The 26,331-nt window shown below is 41.2% G+C and overlaps 3 protein-coding genes and 1 pseudogene across 3 annotated transcripts; 3 read left to right on the top strand and 1 right to left on the bottom strand.

Moving 5' to 3' along the window:
* Positions 1-2,500: 2,500 nt before the first annotated feature.
* Positions 2,501-3,429, top strand: LOC114563920 (gamma-crystallin M3-like). The gene is made up of 3 exons (XM_028590916.1): positions 2,501-2,680; positions 2,808-3,050; positions 3,154-3,429. Exons 1-3 carry the CDS (start codon positions 2,651-2,653, stop codon positions 3,427-3,429), a joined length of 549 nt encoding a protein of 182 aa, XP_028446717.1. The 5' UTR covers positions 2,501-2,650.
* A 70-nt stretch (positions 3,430-3,499) lies between these two features.
* LOC114563595 (uncharacterized) lies at positions 3,500-13,749 on the bottom strand (annotated as a pseudogene).
* A 1,542-nt stretch (positions 13,750-15,291) lies between these two features.
* LOC114564050 (gamma-crystallin M3-like) lies at positions 15,292-16,165 on the top strand. The gene is made up of 3 exons (XM_028591195.1): positions 15,292-15,303; positions 15,548-15,790; positions 15,890-16,165. The coding sequence occupies exons 1-3, from the start codon at positions 15,292-15,294 to the stop codon at positions 16,163-16,165; spliced, it is 531 nt and encodes a 176-aa protein (XP_028446996.1).
* Positions 16,166-20,548: 4,383 nt separating this feature from the next.
* On the top strand, positions 20,549-21,307 carry LOC114564102 (gamma-crystallin M3-like). The gene is made up of 3 exons (XM_028591278.1): positions 20,549-20,563; positions 20,684-20,923; positions 21,029-21,307. Exons 1-3 carry the CDS (start codon positions 20,549-20,551, stop codon positions 21,305-21,307), a joined length of 534 nt encoding a protein of 177 aa, XP_028447079.1.
* Positions 21,308-26,331: the final 5,024 nt, after the last annotated feature.

Below are 26,331 nucleotides of genomic sequence, written 5' to 3'. Positions count from 1 at the left end.
TGTGTCTGTGTGTGTCATAGGCTACCCGCGGGATCTTAAAAGCATTGAAAAAATCTTAAATTTGATAATCTCAAATTAAGGCCTTAAAAGTATTGGATTTCGTTACAAAGGTCTTATATTTTTCGCCTTTCCTAGGATTAAGTTCATACGTAACAAAATGAACTGTTACTAATGTAGGCTAATTAAAAACTGACCGGAGCCCGGTGGACAATATTATTATATATGTCAATGGACACAACAATGGGGGGGAGGGGTTAGTGGTCAAACTGATCGGAGGATGTGCAGAATGTGTCAGGTGTGTCAAGCCTGGCTGGCCACTGGGCGTCTTCAGGTCTTCAGACAAAGCTCAAGGTAACAGGCTAACGGCTTATTAGCTAGCCAAACACCGAGCGGCTCCATTAATCTGCTCGGTGCGTATTATAACAAACAGAGCGAGCAGCCGCCGGACTCTAACATCTGTTGATCCGTGCAGGACTTCACTGTGAGCGGACCGTTTAGAGACGATGTGACCGGCAGGTAACGTAAGGTTCGCTGCTACTGTAGCGGAGCTGCAAGTAAACCAGGGCTCTCAAGTGTCACACATTTAAGGAGGTACTTCCGAAAAACCTTGAGAGCCCTGAGTAAACGCTGAACTGAGCTGTGTGTTTTCAGTGTTAAACACAGCTGCAGCTATTCATGCACGACTGTTGTTGTTGATCTACAGAGGTGGAAGACAGATCATGTATTGCAGTAAAAGTAGAAAAAAAAAAAGTGTAGAGTTACAAATTACTTGTCAGTTACAAGTCCTGCATTCAACATTGTTCTTAAGTAATAGTACAAAAGTATTATCAAATATACTGTACTTAAAGTACCAAAAGTAAAAGTGCTCATTTTGCAGTGTAATATATCTTATTTTATTGGATTATATTATTATGCCACATCATATCTCTATGAGATGGGCTTTTCAGCTGTTGCATCATTGAAAACAAAGTACAGATCTCAGCTGAACATTGAGCATGACTTAAGAGTGGCAGTATCAAGCCTGCCACCCCGCTTTGAGAAATTGTGCAATGCAAAACAGGCTCCTTGCAGCCACTAATGCAGGGATAAATAGACCTGTCTTGCCAAATGGATTTCTCTTCTTTTCTTTTTTTTAACAGACTGCAAAGTGGCACTTTTATTTATTTTCTATTTTTGAACTTAATACAAATTTTGACACAGCTTCACTTTTATTTTCTTTATTTTTTAACTTTTGTTATTGGATGTAGATCATTAGTTTGTATTTAGATACAAATTGTTACTATACTGATACTACTGGAACATTTTAAGCTTGTTGCATATTTCATTAGCATCTTTTGGGGCAATGGGGGCAGGTGGGGCTTGAAAATTCAGCCTTGTCCAAAGTGGGGAATGACCGAAAAAGTTTGAGAACCACTGGTCTATACAGACCAGGAGACGATAATTGGCCAGAAAAGATAATTTCCTGGCAGATGCACTGTCACGCATGCCAGTAGGGGAGCCTACCTGAGTATATCTATGTGAGTTTCCAGGTAACTGCTGCACACTCTTGTAGTGTTTCTTTCCTAAGAGGAAAATTGGATTTTGATAGTTATGTAAAATTGTCGGTGTGGGAATTTTAGCAAAACTTTCGAGAAAGTGAAAACAAGAAAAAAACATACAAAATTGTGTGGGTGTCACATATTTTCTGTTTTTTTTCTCCAGAACACAAAATGAAACAGGGGAGTCAGTTTAACACAGCACAACCGCCTCTTTTCAAACCCCACCAGTTTAGGTCTTACTCAGGAAAAAGGAGAAAGGGGGATTAATGTTACCGGCTAAGCTAGCCTTTAGTAGCTGTGTGTCTTTGTTATACAAGCCCAGGTTAGCTTAGCATGGTAACACAAGGAACACTTTAGTAAAACACATCCAAGTTTCCAGTTGTGCGCAGAAGAATGCTCTGTGCTCACAACGGTCATGGAACATGTCATGGAATTTGTCAAACTCTGTGAGAGAAGGCAAAAATATTCTGACTTGCTCGTCTTTTCGTCGGAACATCGTAAGGCGTCCAAGATGTGGCGTCGGTTGTTGTTAAGTATAATACGCTACACAGAATAAAACGATCAATTGTTGCACCCAACACCCATTTTCGTTATCAATGCCCTATGTCTGTCAGGTCGGTCTGATGTGGTCTTAGTTTGAGTTATTTCCTTTTTTATATTAAAATCCACATCAGATTCACAGTGATGCACTAAACTGTTTAAACATCAGATATTAATTATGATGCATCATGAAGTACAGCAACTATTATTACTACTATTAATATAACATACAATAACCAGTACAGTTTGTTATTGTTACTTTAATTGAACTGCCTCTGACATAGTAAAACAGTGAAACAGGCATGACCTTAGAATTGGATAAAAGAAAAAAAAGAAGCTTTGTGTTACCTGATCAAAAGGATAACATTTCTAAAGTCTTCGAGGGCCCAGTCATATGATTATGCAACACAGAAACACAAGCCTGTACAGCGCTCCATACCATGTTGCTGGGTCAGGGATTTAAACAATGGGGGCCCACTGACTCTGTAGGGTTTGGTCGGGTATAAAAGCAAGGGTTAAACCAAACAGGACAGCAGTGCAGCAGTAGCATCAGCAGCAGCTCATCTATAAGTATGACCACCACTGACATGAGCATGGGCAAGGTAAGCTCCAGGATCATTTCACAAAATAAATCACATCTGTTATACATAAACATAATATACAGTAGACTTGCTAGATACAGTTATATTAATTTTACTGTTGAGTATAAACTAATGCATCACTGTTTAGATCATCTTCTACGAGGACAGGAATTTCCAGGGTCGTTCCTATGAGTGCATGAGCGACTGCGCTGACATGTCCTCCTACCTGAGCAGGTGTCAGTCCTGCAGGGTGGAGAGCGGCTGCTTCATGGTCTACGACCGTCCCAACTACATGGGAAACCAGTACTTCATGAGGAGGGGCGAGTACGCTGATTACATGAGCATGATGGGAATGAGGGACAGCATCAGGTCTTGCCGTATGATCCCCATGGTAGGTATAACACAGCATCAGTCATATGGATTCTACTACGGGTGACAATCAGCACAAAACTTGATATTAAGACATTTTTCTTCTCTCCACACACAAAAAACAGCACAGAGGCCAGTTCAGGATGAGGATCTACGAGAGGGAGAACTTCGGTGGACAAATGAATGAGCTGATGGACGACTGTGACAACATCATGGACCGTTACCGTATGAACGACTGCATGTCCTGCCACGTGATGGACGGCCACTGGCTGATGTACGAGCAGCCTAACTACAGAGGCAGGATGATGTACCTAAGGCCCGGAGAGTACAGGAGCTTCAGGGACATGGGGATGAGTGGCATGAGGTGGATGAGCATGAGGCGCATCATGGACATGTGCTAGACATTTTCATTTTAAAATAAAAAATGAAAAATAAAACAAAAGAACTTGAGCTTGTGGCTTTTTTCCTTATTTATGTCTACAAAAAAGGTTGATTTTATGAACACAATAAACTGAATAAACAATGAGGATCAAACTATAAAGAGATGTCCAAACAAAGCATGTTCACAACATTACAGAACATTTTCCTGGCATTTTTCACTTGAATAATCATGAAAAGAATAAAAAATAAATGACATCACAGACACAACACATTGTTAAAATGTACATTATCACACAAACATTGAAGAGTAAATAAATATTTTTTTTAAATCCTTTGCATACAGATATTCTGCAACCGAAAATGTAAAAAAAAAAAACATTTGTTAACATAAATCACAATTACTAAACGGAAAGAAATTGTAAAAGTATCACAGATGTCATTACAAATTATTAATTTTGAGTAACCACTGGGGAATACTCTGTCTTTTGCATCATCTTTCGTATGACCTCATCTATAGCAGCAATAGTCAGCCCTGGTATTAATTATTATTCACTATTATTATTATTTATTATTATTATTATTATTATTATTATTATTATTATTATTATTATTATTATTATTATTATTATTATTATTATTATTTAAATTTCATTTATTTAACCAGGTAAAAGATAGAACTGGCCAAGAAGGCACCATTAAATACAATTAATACAATACAAACAGCAGGTTACATGACATAACGAGTATAAACAATATTACATTACATTACATGTCATTTACCTGACGCTTTTATCCAAAGCAACTTCAAATTAAAAAGGGGAAAACTCCAGACAACAAGTAGTAAGTGCAAGCACATTAGCTTTAAATCAAATCTACAAAGAGCCATATGAAAGTGCAGCTTTAAGAATATATATATATATATATATATATATATATATATATATATATATATATATATATATATACATATATATAGTATATAAGCAAGTACTAGTGTCTTGAAGCGGATGCGGGCAGCAATTGGTAACCAGTGGAGAGAGCAGAGGAGCGGTGTAGTGTGAGAGAACTTGGGGAGGTTGAAGACAAGTCGAGCTGCTGCATTCTGAATGAACTGCAGGGGCCGGATGGCACATGCAGGCAGGCCAGCCAGGAGGGAGTTGCAGTAGTCTAGACGTGAGATGACCAGAGCCTGAACCGGAACCTGAGCCGGCTTCTGCGTTAGAAGGGGACAAGAGTAGTCAATTGTTATAGTAAGGTCCTGGGTAGGAGAGCCCTTCCCTGGAAAGAAAAGGAGCTCAGTCTTGTCAAGGTTGAGTTTCAGACAGTGTGTGGACATCCAAGAAGAAATGTCAGTCAGACAGGCCGAGATACGTGCCACTACTTGCGTTTCAGACTCCGGAAAGGAGAGAATTAGTTGGGTGTCATCTGCGTAGCTATGATAAGAAAATCTGTGCGGTAGCCGGGTTGGCTCTGTGGGTAGAGCAGGTGCACATATACTGAGAGGGGAGGTTCATGCCTTGACGCAGAGGTCCAGGGTTAGAATTCCAACCTGTGACGATTTCCTGCATGTCTTCCCCCTCTTTCTCCCCTTTCTCACCTAGCTGTTCTATCAAATAAGCGTGGAAAAGCCCAAAAAATAATCTTTAAAAAAAGAAAGAAAAGCTGTGCGAGTGAATGAGAGAGTTGGTGTACAGAGAAAGGAGGAGGGGAACCAGGTCTGATCCCTGAGGAACTCCAGTTTTGAGTGGGCAAGGTTTTGAGATAGATCCTCTCCAAGTTACCTGGTAGGTTCGGTCTGCCAGGTAAGATATGAGCAAGCAAAGCCTGAGACACCCAGATCCTTGAGTATCGAAATGAGGATCTGATGGTTCACTGTGTCAAAGGCAGCAGAAAGGTCCAGAAGGATGATGACGGAAGAGAGAGGTTGCTTTAGTGATGTGAAGCTGCTCAGTGACAGCAAGGAGGGCAGTTTCTGTTGAGTGGCTAGCCTTGAAGCCAGACTGGTGGGGATCAAGAAGTTTGTTCTGGTGGAGATAAGTAGAGCTGATTATAAATGGCACGCTCAAGAGTTTTGGATAGAAATGGAAGAAGGGAGACAGGTCTGTAGTTATTTACTTCAGACAAGTCGAGTGTTGTTTTTTTGACTAGTGGGGTCACTCTTGCCTCTTTGAGGGTGTCGGGGGAATCAGCCAGTTGACAAGGAGATGTTGATGAGATGGGTGAGGAAAGGAAGAAGGTCAGGAGTAAGTGAGAAGGGATAGGATCAAGGGGGCAGGTGGTTGGGCGGGCGGAGGTAAAGTAAAAATTTGATTTGGAGATAAAGGGGTGAAAGAGGAAAGAGTACTGGATGTGTTGGATGAAAAGATGATTCAGGAAATGTGGTGGAGAATGTCATCTATTTTTTTACAAAGGAGTTGACAAAGTGGGTTGGTAGGAGGGAGGAGGAAGGAGGTGGACTGGGGGAATCTAGGAGGTTAGAGAAGATGGAGAAAGGTTTTTTGGGGGTTGGAGAAAGAGGATTAAATTTTGGTTTGATAGAAAGAGCTTTTTGCTGCAGAACTAGAGGCAGCGATCTGGGTGTTTAGATTTTCTTAAACATTTCCATTTCCTTTCCGCTGCCCGTATAGTTGATCTTTCATCACGCACTGAGTCAGACATCCACGGAGCTGGGGAGGACTTGCAAGCCTGTCGTGAAGTAAGAGGACAGAGAGAGAGGAGAGTGCCTGTGGCGGCGTTGGGAGGCATGAGTAAGAAAGAGTCAGATGTAGGGAGGGTCAATAAAGTAGATGGCGCCAGAGAAGGAGAGAGTGAACAAATGTTTCGGCGGACAGGTATAGTGTCTCCCGTGAGATATGTGGTTGTGAGCTTGGGAGAGTGGGAGAGGGGATGAGATGAAAAAATGGTCTGAGGTATGGAGTGTAGTAACAGTAAGGTTGGATGTAGAGCAGTTTCTGGTAAATATGAGATCTAGATCGCTGCCAGTTTTGTGAGTGGGTGGGGAAGGCAAGAGTGAGAGGGCAAAAGAAGAGAGAAGATGTAAGAAGTTAGTTGACTTCTCTGTCTGGATGGTGAAGTACTAGCTGAGGGCCAGTTTCAGGGATGTTTGAAAGTTTGAAAGGATGTTTATGTTATGTTATTTTATGTTATGTTATGTTGTATTGTGTTATGTTCAGCAGTGCAAATGTACTGTTTGTGTGCTTACGTGCTGAGGTGTTTTTTCCTGTTCCCACACTGTTCTTATCTTTATGAGGATAGTCTGAGAGTTGCTTTTTTATTCCCTCTCCTCTCCTTGATGTCATGCTGTATCTGTCCCTGCGAGAGTTAGGAGAGAGTTGAGATGGCGCCGCATATGGCGACTCGGTGTGTCTGTGCATGTTGCTTAATGTGACATGCACCTACGATACCAAGACACATTCCTTGTGTGTGTAAACGTACTTGGCAATAAAGCTTTTCTGATTCTGATTCTGATTCTGAAGAAGGACATCCAGCTCCTCCAAAAACTCTACCAGAAGACCTGGTGGGCGGTAGTTAACAACAATGATGAGTTGTACCGGATGAGTTATGGTAACAGCATGAAGTTCAAAAGACAGTGGAGTGAACTGTAGCAGTGGGTAGAGAGAAAATCTCCACTTGGGGTTAATGAGTAGGCCTGTACCCCCGCCTCTACCAGTGGGTCTGGGTGTGTGGGTGAAAGAGTAGGCAGAAGAGAGAGCAGCAGGGTTGGATGTATTGGTCAGTGTAATCCAGGTCTTAGTGAGAGCAAGGAAGTCAAGGGATTGTTGGCTGGCAAAGCAAGAGATGAACTCAGTCTTGCGAGTGGCAGACTGGCAGTTCCACAGGCCACCTGCGACAAGGTGTTGAGTGTGTGTGGAGCGGGTTGGATAGGTAAGAGAGGTGAGGCTGCGGAAATGTTGCGAACTTATGCAAGGTTTGTAGTATCTCCGATAGGATACACGAACAGGAATGGAGAAGCAGCAAATATCCAGATAAAGACACTGAGCAGTGCAAGTATGATATTAGATATCAAGAAGATGTCTACCCACTTAAGTTCCCACGAAGAAGCTGCCACTTCACACAAAGCCAATATTAAATACAAGTAGGTGATTGGTGTTGGCTACAGGTGTTATCCAGTTGAGATTCATAAACAAGTACTCTATCTAAAATAAAATAAAAACAATACATTTAGATGCACAGTTTACTATTTACTACACTTAAATTATTCTACCATATAAAGTAAAAACTATAGACCCAATCACAATGTTTGTCTACAATAACTTCCAGGTAGAATACTCCTGCGTCCCGTACTAGCAGTCAGTCCGACCTGCAGTGAGATGTTGCTGTTCATAATGTTAGATATGGTTTATTAGAGATGCAGCAAAGCAACACAGTACAGAAAATAAGCAGCAGAAACGTCAGATAGGTCGGACCACTATGTTTAATGTTAACATTAACGTTAAAAATGAACTACTGTTGGGGCAGCCTCTAGCTCACTCACTAAGAGCATTCGCCCCATGTTGGCTGAGTCCTGCAGCGGCACGGGTTCAAATCCGACCCGCTGCCCTTTGCTGCGTGTCATCCCCCATCTCTCTCCCCCTTTACAGTCTATCCACTGTCAATAAAGAGAAAAGCCCCAAAAAATAATCTTAAAAAAAAATGAACTAGTGTAATTATGAAAACAGCTAATAACATTAGGTAGATGTTGTTGTGTGTGTGCACTGGGCACAATATTAACACCAGTCAAATGCTGATAAAATATGGAAGTGGCTGGTAGATTTGGCCGGTGGAGAAAAAAGTAAATTTTGCATCGTACAAATGTGACTTCTGGGAACATTGGTGGAAAAAATATTATTACGATATTAATGTGTGGCCACGAGTTATTATTCTGTGGCCGCAAGATAATTAAGGCGTGGCCACGCATTATTAACTCGTGGGAACGAGATAATCATCATCTCCATGGAAAGACTTATTGCACCTTAGGTGCTTGCAAACATGGACAGGTTTGAATTAATTTCGTATTCAAATTTCAACTTACTGTTGACTCAACCACAGCTAAGGAAAACCATTTTATTGCTGCACACTCCCCCTACATCTGTGTCACCCCTTTTTCTGTCCATCAGGGCGCTGGCTATGAAAGTGAAGAGTAATACTTTCTGACAACCATTAGCAGCCCAAAAAACGGATTGTAAATAAATAAAATGGTTACTGCAGTCCAAATTCAAAATACAGAAGAGCGTCGTCTCCTGGCCCCTCCTCCCCAGCGTCGAAGTTCACAGGAGTTGCCAGGTGTTGAGAACGCTAAATCCAACGTCACACAATGTCAATATTAGCTTGATTCTAGTCTCACATTGTCAGACATTACTCCACAGCGCAGCAGAGTTACTAGATGCTGCTATGTTGACGTTATAAAAGCCTGTGCTCTCGCAGAGCTCTGTACCCGGCTGACAGTCACCTTTTATTGACTACCCATAACAACAACAGCCGCTAAAAAGACTGCAACTTTGCAGAGCTTTGTGAGCGACTGACAGTCACCTTTTCTCAGCTTAACATCACTGCAATAGCCACGAAAAAGACCGCAATCTCACAGTCGTCTGTACCCAGGGCACAGTCACTGTCTGTCAGCTACGCCCGCTGAACTGAAGCAGGGGAAACATTTTGGTAGGGGAGAGATTGTCGGTACTACTACTTCCATACAGCTTGTCTACTGTATTGTCAGTACATTACACATTATGGTTGCATGCCAGTTTGTAAGAAAGTGGGAATCATCTTACTCTCCAACATATAACCGTGAAGCTGGCAATGGTAACGTTAGACACAATAACATAACGTTACATACATCGCAAAGCAACCTGTAGAGAATACTGTGTCCCAATCTAACAATTCAGGCTACAGGGTGTTACATTGCATGTTTCCATTATGAGGAAGTGAAACTTGTGGTTTCTGGCATATGTCATGGATCCTACATTAGCAGTTAGCTTGTATTAGCATGGTGGCGTTAGCACCAGTCAGGAACACATCACCGGATGTGTCGAAATAAAAATTTGTGAGTAACTAACACGCGTAATGTTACTCGTAACTTATGTAATTTAATGTGACCACATGTGAATGTTGAAATTACTTAAAATGTCTATCCTTACGTTAGCGTGATATAAATGAATGAAGCTCAATGCAACACTTACCTGTTCAGGAGGAAATTAGTCCACTCTTTTTTGTTTGTTTGTTTGCTGCTTCCACGGCCGTAATATAGCTGTAGCGCGCTGGGTTTGCGTTTTTACAGTGATATCTGGCAACCGGGCCCAGCTGTCAAAATGGGCAGTTGATAACAACACACAGGCCCAAACACAAACAGACGTTCCATCATGGAACGAAAATTTCATCCATCCATCCATCCATCTTCGTCCGCTTATCCGGGATCGGGTCGCAGGGGCAGCAGCTCCAGCAGGGGACCCAAACTTCCCTTTCCCAAGCCACATTAACCAGTTCCGACTGGGGGATCCCGAGGTGTTCCCAGGCCAGATTGGAGATATAATCCCTCCACCTATTCCTGGGTCTTCCCCGAGGCCTCCTCCCAGCTGAACGTGCCTGGAACACCTCCCTAGGGAGGCGCCCAGGGGGCATCCTTACCAGATGCCCGAACCACCTCAACTGGCTCCTTTCGACACAAAGGAGCAGCGGCTCTACTCCGAGCTCCTCACGGATGACTGTGCTTCTTACCCTATCTCTAAGGGAGACGCCAGCCAACCTCCTGAGGAAACCCATTTCGGCCGCTTGTACCCTGGATCTCGTTCTTTCGGTCATGACCCAAACTTCATGACCATAGATGAGTGTAGGAATGAAAACTGACCAGTAGATCAAGAGCTTTGCCTTCTGGCTCAGCTTTCTTTTCGTCACAATGGTGCGATAAACTGAATGTAATACCGCCCCCGCTGCGCCGATTCTCCGACCAATCTCTTGCTCCATTGTCCCCTCACTCGCGAACAAGACCCCAAGGTATTTGAACTCCTTCACTTGGGGTAAGGACTCATTCCCTACCTGGAGTAGGCACTCCATTAGTTTCCTGCTGAGAACCATGGCCTCAGATTTAGAGGTGCTGATCCTCATCCCAACCGCTTCACACTCAGCTGCGAACCGATCCAGTGAGTGCTGAAGGTCACAGGCCGACGATGCCATCATGACCACATCATCTGCAAAGAGCAGCGATGAGATCCCCAGCCCACCAAACTGCAACCCCTCCCCACCCTGACTACGCCTCGATATCCTGTCCATAAATATTAAAAACAGGATTGGTGACAAAGCGCAGCCCTGGCGGTCATACAGTGATTGGATGGCCCTGAGAAGGGACCCCCTCACCCCATACTCCCGCAGCACCTCCCACAGTATCTCCCGGGGGACCCGGTCATACGCCTTCTCCAGATCCACAAAGCACATGTAGACATACTCCCAGGCTCCCTCCAGGATCCTTGCAAGAGTGAAGATCTGGTCTGTTGTTCCACAACCAGGACGGAAGCCGCAGTGTTCCTCTTCAACCCGAGGTTCAACTAACCAAACCCTCCTTTCCACCACCTTGGAGTAGACTTTACCAGGGAGGCTGAGAAGTGTGATACCCCTGTTTTCTAAACGAAAGTCCTTCTCCATGTCTTCTCCAAACTTTTACCACACCCTCTGCTTTGCCTCTTTCACGGCAGAGGCTGCAGCCCTTCAGCCCCTTCGGTACCCTGCAACTGCCTCAAGAGTCCTCTGGGATAATATATTCCGGAAAGACTCCTTCAGTCGAACGACATCCCTGACCACCGGTGTCCGCATTACCCTTTTGGGTTTACCAGGTCTGTCAAGAGTCTTCCCCCACCCTTGACCCAACTCACCACCAGATGGTGATCGGTTGACAGCTCCACCCCTCTCTTCACCTGAATGTCCAAAACGGCCTCAGATCAGATGAAACAATTATAAAATCGATCATTGACCTTCGGCCTAAGGTGCTCTGGTACCAAGTACACTTATGAGCATCCCTATGTTCAAACATGGTGTTCGTTATAGACAATCCGTGATTAGCACAGAAGTCCAACAACAAACAACCACTCGGGTTTAGATCAGTGAGACCGTTCCTCCCAATCATGCCTCTCCATGTGTCTCCATCATTGCCCACGTGTGCATTGAAGTCCCCCAGTAGAACTATGGAGTACCACACTGGAGCCCCATTCAAGGTCTTCAAGAAGGCCAAATACTCCGAACTCTTGTTTGGTGCATATGCACAAACAGCAGTCAGAGTTCCACCCCTCCCACAACCTGCAGGCGTAGGGAGGCGACCCTCTCGTCCACCGGGGTAAACTTCAACATAGCGGCGCTCAGCCGGGGGGCTTGTGAGTATCCCCACACCCGCCCAACGCCTCACAACCTGGGCAACTCCGGAGAAGAAAAGAGTCCAACCCCTATCCAGGAGTATGGTTCCAGAACCAAGACTGTGTGTAGAGGTAAGCCCCACCAGATCTAACTGGTAGTGCTCCACCTCCTGCACAAATTCCGGCTCCTTCCCCCACAGATACCCCTTTTCCACCAACAAGAACCAGGTGCTGGTTCAGAGCTAGAGCTAGTGCCGGTTCGGAGTTGGTTCAACTGACGAGCCTCCAAAGAACCACTTTGCTTTTCCACAGGCTAAAGAGCCAGCACAGAGCCAGGTCTTACGTCACTGTATACGTCTCATCTTTCCCAGCAAAGTTAGCGCTAAACCCCGCCCCGAGCTGCTGACGTAAGCGGTTCTTACCTCTGGCCCAGCAATGATTTGGTGCTACTGAAGAATCACTTTTACTGGTTCGGAGCTGGTGCTTTGGTGATCGAAAAACAAAGAACCAATTTGAAACTAGGCTCTGGCTCCGAACCAGCACCAGCTCTGCCTTGGTGGAAAAGGGGTAACAGAGATGACATTCCATGTCCCCAGAGCCAGCCTCTGCTGCCCGGGTCTGGTCCGTCGAGGTCCCTGACCTTCACTGCCACCCGTGTGGCAGCGCACCTGACCCCAGTGGTTCCTCCCACAGGTGGTGGGCCCATGGGATGGAGAGATAGGTGCCATGTAGCTTTTTCGGGCTGTGCCCAGCTGGGCTCCGTGGCAAACCCGGCCACCAGGCGCTCGCTGACGAGCCCTCCATCTGGGCCTGGCTCCAGACAGGGGCCCCGGGCTTCCTCCGGGCGGGGTCACTCTATCTCTTCCTCGGTCTATCTATTTGGCTCCTGCAATCGGTAGGGGAGTATCCCATCCCTGTGCGTTGAGCCGACCAGATGAACCAGTTGTTTCCAGAGCTGACGGTCTTGTGCCAGCTGCTCTGCATCTTCCACCGCAACTCCAGTCTTATGTCCTGTCTCTCTTAGTTACCCTGTTATAGTTCTAGACTGCTGGGGAACTTCCTTCCTTTGACACACTGAGCTGCTCTCCTCTCCCTTTCTATTACCATTTGTGTGCATCCCGTCCCAGAAATGCTTGTTACTAATCCTAGCTTCTGGGGAGTTTACTCCGCAGAGTCCTTATGTTTTTCACCCAGCGTATTTCCTTGCAGAACGTCGGCACCAAGATCTTGGTTGCAGCTGTTGCCGTGGTCCTGCTGCACTCCCTGCTTAGCTCAGCGGTGCCCTGCAATGTCATGCTGCGTCCTGCTGAACCCTGCTGCTTCCTGCTGGACCCTGCTGCTTCATGCTACGTCCATCCATGCTCTGCTGGGCCACACTACATCCTGTAACGCCCTGCCACACCCTGATATGACATGAACTACTACAACTACCATTTGAAGTCACTGTTCCATTATTAATTTGACTATTATTGCCACTGTTCATCATATCCCCAACTGGCCTGTCAGACACCGCCTACCAAAAGTCTGGGTCTGTCCGAGGTTTCTTCCCAAGAGGGAGTTTTTCCTCGCCACTGTCGCACTGCTTGCTCTTGAGGGAATTACTGTAATTTTTGGAATTGTTGGGGCTTTGTAAATTATAGAGTGTGGTCTAGACCTACTCTATCTGTAAAGTGTCTCGAGATAACTCTTGTTATGATTTGATACTATAAATAAAATTGAATTGAACTCCATGTTGTTGGCGGTCACCCGCAAGGACGTCAAGCCATCGGGTGCGGGGTTTACCTTGTGGTTGTCTCCAGCCTGCGGCCCTCGGATCAAATTGGAGAATGGCTCTCGTCGGATGGTCAGAAGGAAGGCAGAGGACATGGCCGAACCAGCGGGTGCGACATTGTGCAGCCAGGCAGGATGCTCTGGGCTGGCACGTGCGGGCTCTAAGCACTTGATTGGAAACCCGCTGTGGCCACCTGATGTTCTTGAGAGTTCTGAGAGCACTGCTATCAAAGCCATCTAATCTCGCAGCCAGTGTCTTATTTAAGGGCCAAGTCTCCGAACCATAAAGCAGGATGGAGAGTACTGCTGAGTTGTAAATCCGGGCATTCGTCTTGCGTGAGATGGTCTGGTGTCGCCAGAGTGGTTTCCAGAGACACTGCACGGCTGTCGCAGCCAGGGCTCTTCTGCGGGTGATCTCTGGTTTTAGGTCCCCGTTATCTGTCACTATGGATCCCTTCCTCGGTCACTCATAGTTTTTGAACCATTCTTTGTCCGGCCCCTCACCTGAGACCACTTTGCCATGGGAGACCCTACCAGGAGCACCAAGCTCCAGACAACACAGTCCTCAGGTTCATAGGGACACACAAACCTCTCCACCACGATAAGGTGATGGTTCCCGGAAAATTAATCAAGGCATAAACCTCTCTGTTTATGTGCGCCTGCTCTACCCACTGAGCCAACCCGGCCACATACATATTGCACATTTAAGGACATCTGGAATTAACCTGATCTCATTTCTCATAATAATAACTTGTGGCCACGCCACAATATTTTTGTTATATGTTATAACAGTGATTATATAAAATTTTTATTTTTTGGGGCTTTTCCACCTTTAATTTGACAGGACAGCTAGGTGAGAAAGGGGAGAGAGAGGGGGAAGACATGCAGGAAATCGTCACAGGTCGGATTCAAACCCTGGACCTCTGCGTCAAGGCATAAACCTCTCATGTGTGCCTGCTCTACCCACAGAGCCAACCCTGCCACAAGGGTACATGAGATTTTGACCGAAATTAATATTTAAAAGATAGCGGTCATGCGTAATTCCTAAAATAATTATACTGTAATACTGAATAATTTAGTGATGGATTCTAAACATTTAAAATACCTTTTTTATTTTTTTACTGTTTTTCAGTTACAAGATTGTTGTTTAGTATTTATATAGTTTTGCATTGGTACATGGCTGAAAAAATATTTCAAAGGGGGAACATCATTGTGGAAAAAGTTGGAAAAACAATGTTTTATAAAACATATAGTAAGAGTTGCCATAAATCAAACAGGTATTTGCTGCACGTATGGAATTAATGCAGACATTTGAAATAGCGTCAGCACCTTTTTATGAGCACTTGAGAATGTTAAGATCAGTGAAGTTCAATGTTACATTATTGTTTCAAACAGTTTTTAGTATCAGTACAGCATTTGTGATAACAGAATAAAATCACACAATACCTTTAAGATGCTTCAGACGTACTTTCTACCTTTTAATGTCTCCATGTTACTTTAAAACCCAAAGGAATTGAATCATGTCCTATGATATTTAAAGTAATCACAAATTTAAACGACAGATACAGAAGCCATTTGATCTAGAATGATAGAGCCTGTGAGAATGCATAACAACCCTTTCCCATCAGCATTTACAAACAGAGGGTCTAACATTGCATGCTGCTGACTCATGGCTTCCATACAATGGTACCATCGATTGTGTGGATGCCACGTTAGGTATAAAAAAGGCTTAAATCCTGGATAGGATTTGCTATAGCATCAGTCAATGTATCAGCCACCATGCACGGCAAGGTAAGTGTATCATGGCTACGTTACTAGTATTGTTGCTCCTATGATGTATTCATAAATTAAATTATTGTCTTTGTATTTAGACTGTAAATTATTCTACTAAGAAAGGCTACATGGATGCATCCTTTTTTGGCACTTTTACCATAAGTCCATTTCCATAATGATTGCTGTTTACATCAGGGTTGATATTGGTAACCATCCATCCATATGTTTGACACTGAACTTTGGCTGCTCTGTTGGATTCTAGATCATCTTCTACGAGGACAAGAACTTCCAGGGTCGCTCCTATGAGACCAGCAGCGACTGCGCTGACATGTCCTCTCACCTGAGCAGGTGCCACTCCTGCAAGGTGGAGAGCGGCTGCTTCATGGTGTATGACCGTCCCAACTACATGGGTCAGCAGTACTTCCTGAGGAGAGGGGAGTACTCTGACTACCAGCGCATGATGGGTTTCGGTGACTGCATCAGGTCCTGTCGTAATATCCCCATGGTATGACACCCAGATGTTACGAAATGTAAATCAAATGCCTGCTAACAGGAGCTAAGATTCCATCAAAATGACTAATTACTACATATTTACTCATAACAGCACAAAGGGTCCTACAAAGTAAGGCTCTACGAGAGGGAGAACTTCGGAGGTCAGATGTATGAGCTGATGGACGACTGCGACAACATCCAGGACCGTTACCATATGTCTGACTGCCAGTCCTGCAACGTGATGGACGGCCACTGGCTGATGTACGAGCAGCCCCACTACAGAGGCAAGATGATGTACCTAAGGCCCGGAGAGTACAAGAGTTTCAGGGACATGGGATATGATGGAAATAGGTTCAGCTCCATCAGACGCATCACTGACTCCTGTTAACTTTACAAATGAATCTGTTTTAAAAACAACTCAGAAATAAAATATTTTCCAAATTCAACATGGCATACGCAATCCTTATTGTTGGTAATCTATTAATCAGATTTATTTGTGTGTATTGTACAATTTGAATGCAATTTTTGAATATGCAACAGAAACAGAGATCGAGATTATAAATAATTTTGGTTGCTCATTGATTGGTTCTATTATCTTCTACATTATATCTATCATTTACAAACTCATATTTTCACCTAAAGAAGTTCTTGCAAAGTTATAAATATTATTCAATATATATAATGGTTTATGAGAAGACATAAGGGGGGAATGCCTCTATTTCTCTTCTGTAGATTAAAGTTAATGTATAGTTACCAAGAAATGCGTTTAAAAATATTTAAAATTTAGGTAGGAGTTTAAGTAGACTTAAAAATATATATTTGCAGTACCACTAGTAAAAGAGTTATTGCTGATGTTGTTACTGATTTTACGAATAAATATTTGTGAGAGTGTAGCTTGGAGTATAAAAACATAAGGTTAGAGAGGTTAGAGATTATTTCTCACATAAAATATCACTGTGTGATAGTTTTACTCAGGAAGGTGTAAATAAGCAAGGTCACAGTTTTCTTTGTTATGTAGCATTTTATCATTTGGCTGATTCAGTTGTTAAAGGGACAATCCACGAGTGGAGTGCAGTACACATTCCTCCACAACATCAGAGACCACACAGTCATGTGGATTTAAATAAGGATTAACGATTGAATGGAGACCACGAGGACTCGATTGAAAATGGTGCTGTACACTTTAGATGGACAGAGTTTAACAGGATGAAAAGAAGCCAGTATTCAGTAACTTCTTTCCGCTTTTAAATTATTATGTCAATACATTTAGAACTGGATACTCTTCTTTTTGATTTATTATTATTACACCTAGTCCCATTTATGCATCTACTTTAGCCAGATAAGAAATCTGAAGTTAAAAGTGCCTGCTATTATCTGCCACCTCTTCACTGAGTAGTTTGACTCTTTCAGTGCTCCTTCTGCTGTCTGCTGTTTTTCCCTTTGCAGGTTGCCTGCAGATAGGGCTGGACAATAAGGCCAAAATCTTCTATTCCGATAAAGGTAATTTCATACCTTGATATCGATATATATATCACCATATAGCATGTTTTCTAGTAATTTAATAAATAAATAGTCTAAAGGAAATAACCACATGGTAAATCCTATTTGTTTACACCTGTGTGAACTTCATAATAAACTCTGAGCTCCTCTCTCCTCCTCTCTCCATCTGTGTGCATTCATGTCCCAGTAATGCTTGTTACTAACTTAGCTCCAGGGAGATTATTCCCCAGAGTCGTTGTGCTTTCTCGCATTGCAGATTTCTTTGGATTGTGGTGGCACTTGGATTATGGTTGCAACTGCTGCCGTGGTCCTGCTCGACTATTATTTCTAGTCATAGTTCTATTATCTTAATGGTCGGTAGAATTGCCACTGATCATCACGCCAACTGTTTTGCCAACTGTAACTATTATGAAACATATTTCTGTATATCTGTATCAGTGTCTCTGTGTCCCAACCAGCAGCTGCAGATGGCCGTCCACCTAGAGCCTGGTTCTGTCTGAGGTTTCTGCCTGTTAAAAGGAAGTTTTTCCTTGCCACTGTCACACCAAATTTAGCTCTTGGGAGGAATCATTGTGTCTCTGTATATTATAGTGTTGTCTAGACCTACTGTAAAGTGTCCTGAGATAACTTCTGTTAGGATTTGACGCTATAAATAAATTTGAATTGAATTAAAGAAGTCCACTGGGGACCAACTACAATGCTCACATTGATTTCACATTCATTCAGCTAAGGTGGTGCCAAAAACGGCTTGGGTGCTGCACCCAAGCCTTGTAATGGTAGGGAAAACCCTGTTGTGTGGTCTCCCTCTTTGTCCAGCTCACTGAGCCTTGGCTGTGACAATAACAAATAACCACTAATGCTACATTTACACCTGTTTTTTCATAAATCAAAATCTGGTAGCTGTCTAATTTATATAGACCAATCCAATTTCCCCTCTGGTGATCAATAAAGGTTTATCTTATCTATCTAATCTGCCCAAGACACATAAAGTGCCTATAGTAAAACACAGCCTGGAATACCACATATTTATCAAGTTTTTAAGTATTATAAAGAGTTGAAGTCAGGGTTTGTTTAGCCATTATCGCAGAGCAGGAGACCAACCTCCAACCTCCTCAGTATCGAACACATTTTCTGATGCATATGTGCATCAGAAAATATGTGCATGATGTATATCCTAGGGTCTCAGTCATTAAATGGTTTTACAATTAAACTTCCTCTATTTCACTTAACGTAAACAGACTCAAGTGGTTACTTATAGAAACTTTCAAATTTTTTTTTTGCAAAGGGATACACTCACAAATTCATTGGTATTAGTTAAAGGTGTGAATAAATATATTGTTATTATTAAAAAAAACAGAATGAGATACTTTATGTGATCAACTGTATGCCAGATTTGAAAAGACAAATTTTCTTTTGCTTTGTGCTGTTTTGACACATTTTGATAATGCGCCACACATAATTATAACTATAAAATATTCTCCACTCTCCATACATGGTGCACGATTATTTGACATATGTTTAAAGGTCCCATGGCATGAAAATTTCACTTTATGAGGTTTTTTAACATTAATATGCGTTCCCCCAGCCTGCCTATGGTCCCCCAGTAGCTAGAAATGGCGATAGGTGTAAACCGAGCCCTGGGTATCCTGCTCTGCCTTTGAGAAAATGAAAGCTCAGATGAGCCAATGTGGAATCTTGCTCCTTAGGTTACCTCCCCTTTCTCTGCTTTGCCCGCCCAGAGAATTTGGCCCACCCATGAGAGAGAGGCATCATGGCTTTCAAACGAGCAAAGCGGCAGTTGGTCAAGGCCACACCCCCACCCTCCACCTTGCCCCCCCCCTCTCTCCTCCTCAATAGCTACAGACACAGAAATGGCACATCCTAAGGAAAGCTCATTGTGGGACTGGCTCTAGTGGCTGTAATTCTGCACCATGGCTGAATTTTGGGAAAGAGACTTCAGATACAGTATTAGGGCACCACTAAGGTCTATATAAAAGAGCCTCCATATACAGTATTAGGGGACCACTAAGATCTATATAAAAGAGACTTCAGATACAGTATTAGGGGACCACTAAGGTCTATATAAAAGAGACTTCAGATACAGTATTAGGGGACCACTAAGGTCTATATAAAAGAGACTTCAGATACATTATTAGGGGACCACTAAGGCCTATATAAAAGAGACTTCAGATACAGTATTAGGGGACCACTAAGGTCTATATAAAAGAGACTTCAGATACAGTATTAGGGGACCAATAAGGCCTATATAAAAGAGACTTCAGATACAGTATTAGGGGACCACTAAGGTATATATAAAAGAGACTTCAGATACAGTATTAGGGGACCACTAAGGTCTATATAAAAGAGACTTCAGATACAGTATTAGGGGACCACTAAGGTATATATAAAAGAGACTTCAGATACAGTATTAGGGGACCACTAAGGTATATATAAAATATGATAAAATAATTGATTTGTATGAATAAAATATAAGCATGCAATTGCAAATGATTTGAAGATTGTGTAAAACAATAAATAAATAAAAAGAGAGCTGGTTTTGGATGCTATATAGTACTCAAAACCATGAAAGTCACTGTCAGCAATCACTAGTCAGTTGAAAATAAACATAAAAAATACATCTTCGAAGACTTTATAAAGTATATTATTCTAAAATAAAGTGAAGATACATATACTTTCATTTCGAAATAATAAAAAATCATCAACATATTTTCTGGTGTATGATTGTGACTGTTAATGATATATATATATATAGATATATATGTAATGATGATTACATGTCATACAATCATCATGTTTTCTAGTGTCCTACAGTTTAATCTGCTTCAGCAAGTTGTGTATTTGTTCACTGCTATCAATCCTGTTTTTTCTGGTGTCTTTCCTGTCTTCTGGTGTATTGTTTCACCTATTAAAACATTAAATTAGAAGTAATATATTTAATGCGTCCTTCAAAGCAAGGTACAGTATGTTTGTGGAAAACATGTCCCGTGTTGTTTAGCAGCACAAACAATACAAAGCAGGGCCTCTTCTCACAAATGCAACCACCGCAAATCATGAACTGTTGAAGTTCACTTTGAATTAAACTGTACACGGGGGCCTCTGCTCCCAGTTGCTCTGTCAGGAATTTGAACAATGGTGTCATGTATCCACTGGATGTGGGGTCAGGTATAAAAACAACAGGGGGGACATCGAGAAAAGTGTGCAGTCCCATTTGAGCCAAAACAGCTGTACAGCCCCCAAAGTAACTGTAGTCATGACCATGGGCAAGGTGTGTGCTGCTTTAGCTTTGGATTTTTTTCTCCAATTAGGGTTGACGATGTAAAAAAAATAAAATAATGAAATTTATCATTTTAATAATGAAACGCTGTCATTATAATGTCTTTTTCAGATCATCTTCTACGAGGACAGGAACTTCCAGGGTCGTTCCTATGAGACCAGCGGCGACTGTGCTGAGCTGACCTCCTACCTGAGCAGGTGCCACTCCTGCAGGGTAGAGAGCGGCTGCTTCATGGTCTACGACCGCACCAACTACATGGGAAACCAGTACTTTGTCAGGAGGGGAGAGTACTCCGACTACCAGCGTATGGGCATGAGTGATTGCATCAGGTCATCCCGCATGATTCCCATGGTACTGTAACTCATTATTTTAATTATACATGAAACGTTATATGAAAGTATTACAGTATTTAAAGGAGGATTTCAGTGATTCATGTTCCCTCATTTGAATTTACAGCACAGAGGTCAGTTCAGGATGAAGATCTACGAGAGGGAGAACTTCGGTGGTCAGAGTCATGAGCTGATGGACGACTGTGACAACATGATGGAGCGTTACCGCATGAACGACTGCCAGTCCTGCCACGTGATGGACGGCCACTGGCTGATGTACGAGCAGCCCCACTACAAAGGCAGGCAGATGTACCTGAGGCCCGGAGAGTACAGGAGCTTCAGGGACATGGGCATGAGCGGCATGAGGTGGATGAGCATGAGGCGTATCATGGACTCCTGTTATTAGAGCATGAGCGTTTAAAAGCAAGATTTTTAATAAAAATCTAGTGATTCTCTTTTAAATGAATTCCTCCGTTACTTATTAGTGAGTGAGTGAAACTCATACAACAAAGTAAAATCATAGTATAGAGGTTGACACATGCATTTACACACTAACTATGCACAAACAAAAATGATTGACTATATCCAGAAAATCAAGTAAGGTTTTAGGGTCACTATATTGCACACTATTGTTTATTGTTTATTATTTAGATCCCCATTAGCTACTCCATTAAGCAGCAGCTATTCTTCCTGGGGTCTTAATTTTTACCAAAATATTAACATCTAAGCTGTACAACAATGAAGACAATGAAGACAAATACAGAAGTGCACATAACATCTTCTAAATCATCTAACTAACACACAACACAACATAACACATATACACTAAACATAACAACATAACCATATAACAATATATAAGCTCTTACATGTACAAAATATTACCACTCTCTAGGTATAATATAAAATAAAAATCACATTTCCATTGCCGTAGCTCATTATGCAGTCATTATTAAAAACATAATTACAGTTACTCCAAAGTAAATAAATACAGCCTCAGTCTTTCGGAAAAACTAATATTGTGCCTCTCTGAAACCAAAAATAACAGGAGCAAGTTCCATGCCACCATTGCTCTATAACATGATGTTCTTTGAAGTTGATTTGTTCGACAGACGGGTAACAAGAAACACCCTTCACTTGATTGGCGCGTGGAATGAGTATGAATGTCACTGAAAAAAGTAAATCTTTCATAAATAATTTCTGGTACTTTTGTAATAATTATAATTTTTAAGAATTTAATAAGAGAATAATTAATTCTGCTTCTTTCATGAAGCCATGTTAACTGATTGTGCATGTCCTTAATACTTGTTCTAAAAGAACAGTTAAGGACAGGCCGAGAAGCTTTATTTTGTGCAATTTGTAATCTGTTTAAAATATTCTCTGTAGTTGCAGCCCAGATGATGGAACAATAGTCCAGATGACACAAAAACTATTGATTCCATCAGAATTTTCCGTATGCGAATCGGTATGCATTTCCTGCAATGGCGAACTAAAGCCATACTCCTGCCCATTTTATTCAATATTAGTTTTATCTGAGCGTTCCACGTCAACCTGCTGTCCACAATCACGCCGAGCAATTTAGCCTCAGCCACTTGTTCAATGATCAAACCACCAACTGACAAGTTCAGAGCAGGGGAATCTTTTAAAAGATGATTAGATCCCAAATCATACATTTACTCTTCGCAATATTAATAATTAACTTATTTTCTCTGTTCCACTTTTCAATTAATTTTAGTTCATTATTTAATACAGTATTAAGTCTGGTAGAGTCATGATCAGACACAAAAATAGTCAAGTCATCTGCATAAAGGGCAATACTGGCACACCCCAAAATAAAAGACAAATCATTATTGAAAATAGAAAATAACAATGGTCCAAGACAACTCCCTTGAGGCACCCCACAACGCAGAACCTTTGTCTCAGAATAACTACCATTAAACAGTACATTAAACTCCCTATTAGTAAGATAACTATAGATCCATTGGATTGCACACTTTTCAAATCCATAACAACTTAATTTTTTCAATAATAGATCATAATCAATTAAATCAAATGCTGCACTCAGATCTAACATTACCATAACAACTAATTTTCCATCGTCAATTTCATGCAACCAATCATCCGTCTTCTGAACTAAGGCTGTTGTTGTTGAGTGCCCTTTCTTATAAGCATGTTGATAAAGTGAATTTAACCCATTTTTTGAGAAATACAAATTAATTTGATCATAAACAATTTTCTCTGTGATCTTACTCAAAATTGGCAGAATACTTATAGGTCTGCTATTTTTCCCAGAGAAATGTTCCCTTTTGTTTTTAGGAAGAGGCACAATTTTACCTTTTTTCCAGTTAGTGGGAAAAACACATTTTTCTAAAATTAAATTAATAATATACTGGTACAGATCTATCTCCCCGCCCTGTTAATTGATTTAACGTGTTCCATAATTTATTCCTGTTTGATTTTACTTCCTCAAATTTATATTCATAATAGTTCTTTTTTGTTCTGTTTAACTTTGTAACATTTCTTAATTGCTTGTACCTTTCCCATAATCCATTATCTCCTGATAAGCTTGCCTCTAACTTTAATTTATCTCTTTTCCTCATATATTCTTTAAGTTCAGCATCTAACCATAGAGAAGCAATACTTCTTACTGTCATTTGTCTTAATGGGGCATGTTTGTCAACAATTGGCATTAATAAATTTGTAAAAACCTCCAAAGCTAGATCAGGATCTGCTTCCCTTAATACTTGTGACCAGTCAATATTTCTAATATCAGCACAATAACTAGCCTCATTGAAGTTTTTAAAAATCTGTTTAATTATTATCTTCTGACCTGGTTTGAGGATTTTGTTTTTTCTATTAATTGCACTTAAATTATGATCACTAAAGCCAACACAAATAGAAATTGCTTTTGAACACAAATCTGTAGCATTAGTAAAAAGTAAATCTATACATGTTTCCATTTTTGTCCCATCAGCATTATAAAAAATTCTTGTTGGTTTTTTGACCACTTGTGACAAATTGCAAGTATCGGCTATAGACTGCAACTTATTTTTCAATGAGCAATTATTCAATCCCCGATCAGTATTTAGGTCACCTAAAAAATAAATCTCCATATCTAAATCACAGACTATATCCAACGATCTAAACAGACTATTGGTGCATTGGGAGATGGCAATATTAGATGGCAACACAAGTTACCCCCTTTTTCCAGTGGCATGTTGGGTTTAGCAAACACATATTATTTATATGGCAAATATTCTTTATAACATAACAAAGATAACAAAGAATACTTAAAAGGTTATTTGTCATGGATGCTGATGATCTGTTCTGGTTATTATTTACTTCATAAGTTTAAAAAAAACAGAATTATATGTTATCAATAATAGATACAGTATCAATTTAAATTAATGTATGATTAATGTTAGCCAGAGAAATTCATTTTTAATAATAAACCAGGTTTTATCATTGATGATCAAGTGCACAATCAATGGCACATGGTGGCCTCTTTTTGTACTAAATTCAGTCAGTAAGGAAGAAACATTTTCTACACAGTGACACATCTAATCTAACTATATATCGAGGAACCTCTGTATGTATGCATGTATGTACCGCTGTTTGTGTGCCAGTTGGCTTTCAAATATCTCAAAAACCATTCATCCAATCTGCTTCACACTTGGCTTCCTGGGTACCCAATGAACTTGCCATTTGGAATTTGGAGCAGTTTGGACAGCGTTGGATATTGGATATTAATAAACTGTGAATAAAATTAAACAACCGCACAATAGAAGTTGAGAAAACAAAATACAGCCACCTGTGTGCAGCTGCAGGGGCAGGGCTTCACAGCTCTCAGTCAAGCGTGTCTTCGCAGTGGGCTACCGGTGTCATGCCGAAACGTGATTATCCACCAAAAACTGAATAATAATGCATCATATTTTAATTGTGATATTTTGTGAGTAGAATCTGAATCTGCAACGTTCTCTGTCAGGTAAATATAGTAGTACCATTTTTTTTTTCTCTGAAGTAGAAGTAAATAGTAAATCAGTAGTATACAGTTGAGTTGCATATTGAGTGCTTTGGGGTCCTTTTGTAAGTTATTTTGGGGTGCAATGGCTCTGGAGAAAACTGCAAGCAGCAATAAGCCAAGCAGTCGGTCTCCAAAGAGACACTTTCTTGAACAGGCACTGCACTAGTAAATTAGAAAAATAAGAAGATGTAGGTGGCAACATTGGCATATAGTTTTAGAAAATGAAAGTATGGCATACAAATAGTGAATATTCTTATTAAGTTAACCTTTTTTCATGCATTTGATTCTAAACAAACCTTATTATTTGCTGGGTAATAACATCTTGTTTATGTCCAGGGGTGTATCTTTGTGGGCCCTCCTCACATGATGGCCCTGTATACTCAGTCCCCTTTCCCCCTCCAGTCTGATGCCCCTGCATCATGTCAGTCACACTATTACATTATTTTATTGGCTGAGCCTATATAAGGCCGACTTCAAGCCTCACTGTACTACAGTACAACTGTGAAGCAGTCATAGTTAAATGTAGTGAATCAGTGAATTATAGTAGTTTTTTTCAAATCATAGCAAACATATTTGTTTTGAATAAATGCAAAGCAAGATATAGAATAAATAGTTAATACTTTATACATTTATGCTATTTTTTAACAAAAAAAGGGTTCAGAAAACGTTTGTGACTCACACAAAATGGCTGTTCTATTATTTAAACTCTAGTGAATGATGAAAAGACCTTTCCTCATTGTGTGACACAATGCAAATCTAACAGGCAAGCGTGGCTCTTAGAATACAAATCTTTGTAATGTTAATCAATTGTTTTGAACGTCAGCATTTTTGAAAAGCTGGTACAGCTCCATAAATGACAAAAGATGTATATGGTTTTACTTGTCAACAGGCTGTTTTCCCTCTTGATAACATAGACATGTGTAAATCACTTATGAATTATTTTGTACATAATCTACAATATGATGAACACCCAGTTATTAAGAAAGTAATAAACTAAACTAACACAATCTTTGAATGTGAAAAAGTCCAGTGTAAAGTGACTTTTTTTACAGTATGTACTCAAACAGACTGCACACCACTGTGTCTATTAATGAGAGAATAAACTACCTGTTTATTATTTGTTTTAACGCTAAAGAAACTTGCCCATCCTGAGCTGTATGTCATGATATATTTGGACATTGTTATTGCTTAGAAATAAAGAAACGTGCTGGACATCGGTAAAACTCTTGCTTAGGGGTAGATTTGTATGTGGCACATGTATTTTTAACTTAATCTGTCGGCTGTAGCTAACATGACCAATAATCCAGTGAGAAACAGCAGCTAGTAGCAGTAACACTTACCCTGACCATAGTTGCCTCTACAGCTAGTGAGAAATGAACAGGACTTTTACTCAGGAGAGCGGGGTT

The sequence above is a fragment of the Perca flavescens genome, chromosome 11 (genome assembly GCF_004354835.1).
Source record: "Perca flavescens isolate YP-PL-M2 chromosome 11, PFLA_1.0, whole genome shotgun sequence".
Taxonomy (NCBI): Eukaryota; Metazoa; Chordata; class Actinopteri; order Perciformes; family Percidae; genus Perca; species Perca flavescens.
This window is presented reverse-complemented; position numbering and strand designations above follow the sequence as displayed.

Excerpts from the sequence above, each read along its gene's own strand:
- LOC114564050 (XM_028591195.1), top strand. Across the intron at positions 15,791-15,889 it reads CCTGTCGTAATATCCCCATG|CACAAAGGGTCCTACAAAGT; the intron begins GTATGACACCCA and ends TACTCATAACAG.
- LOC114564102 (XM_028591278.1), top strand. Across the intron at positions 20,924-21,028 it reads CATCCCGCATGATTCCCATG|CACAGAGGTCAGTTCAGGAT; the intron begins GTACTGTAACTC and ends TTGAATTTACAG.
- LOC114563920 (XM_028590916.1), top strand. The coding sequence starts at position 2,651 with ATGACCACCACTGACATGAGCATGGGCAAG. Across the intron at positions 2,681-2,807 it reads CTGACATGAGCATGGGCAAG|ATCATCTTCTACGAGGACAG; the intron begins GTAAGCTCCAGG and ends ATCACTGTTTAG. Across the intron at positions 3,051-3,153 it reads CTTGCCGTATGATCCCCATG|CACAGAGGCCAGTTCAGGAT; the intron begins GTAGGTATAACA and ends CACAAAAAACAG.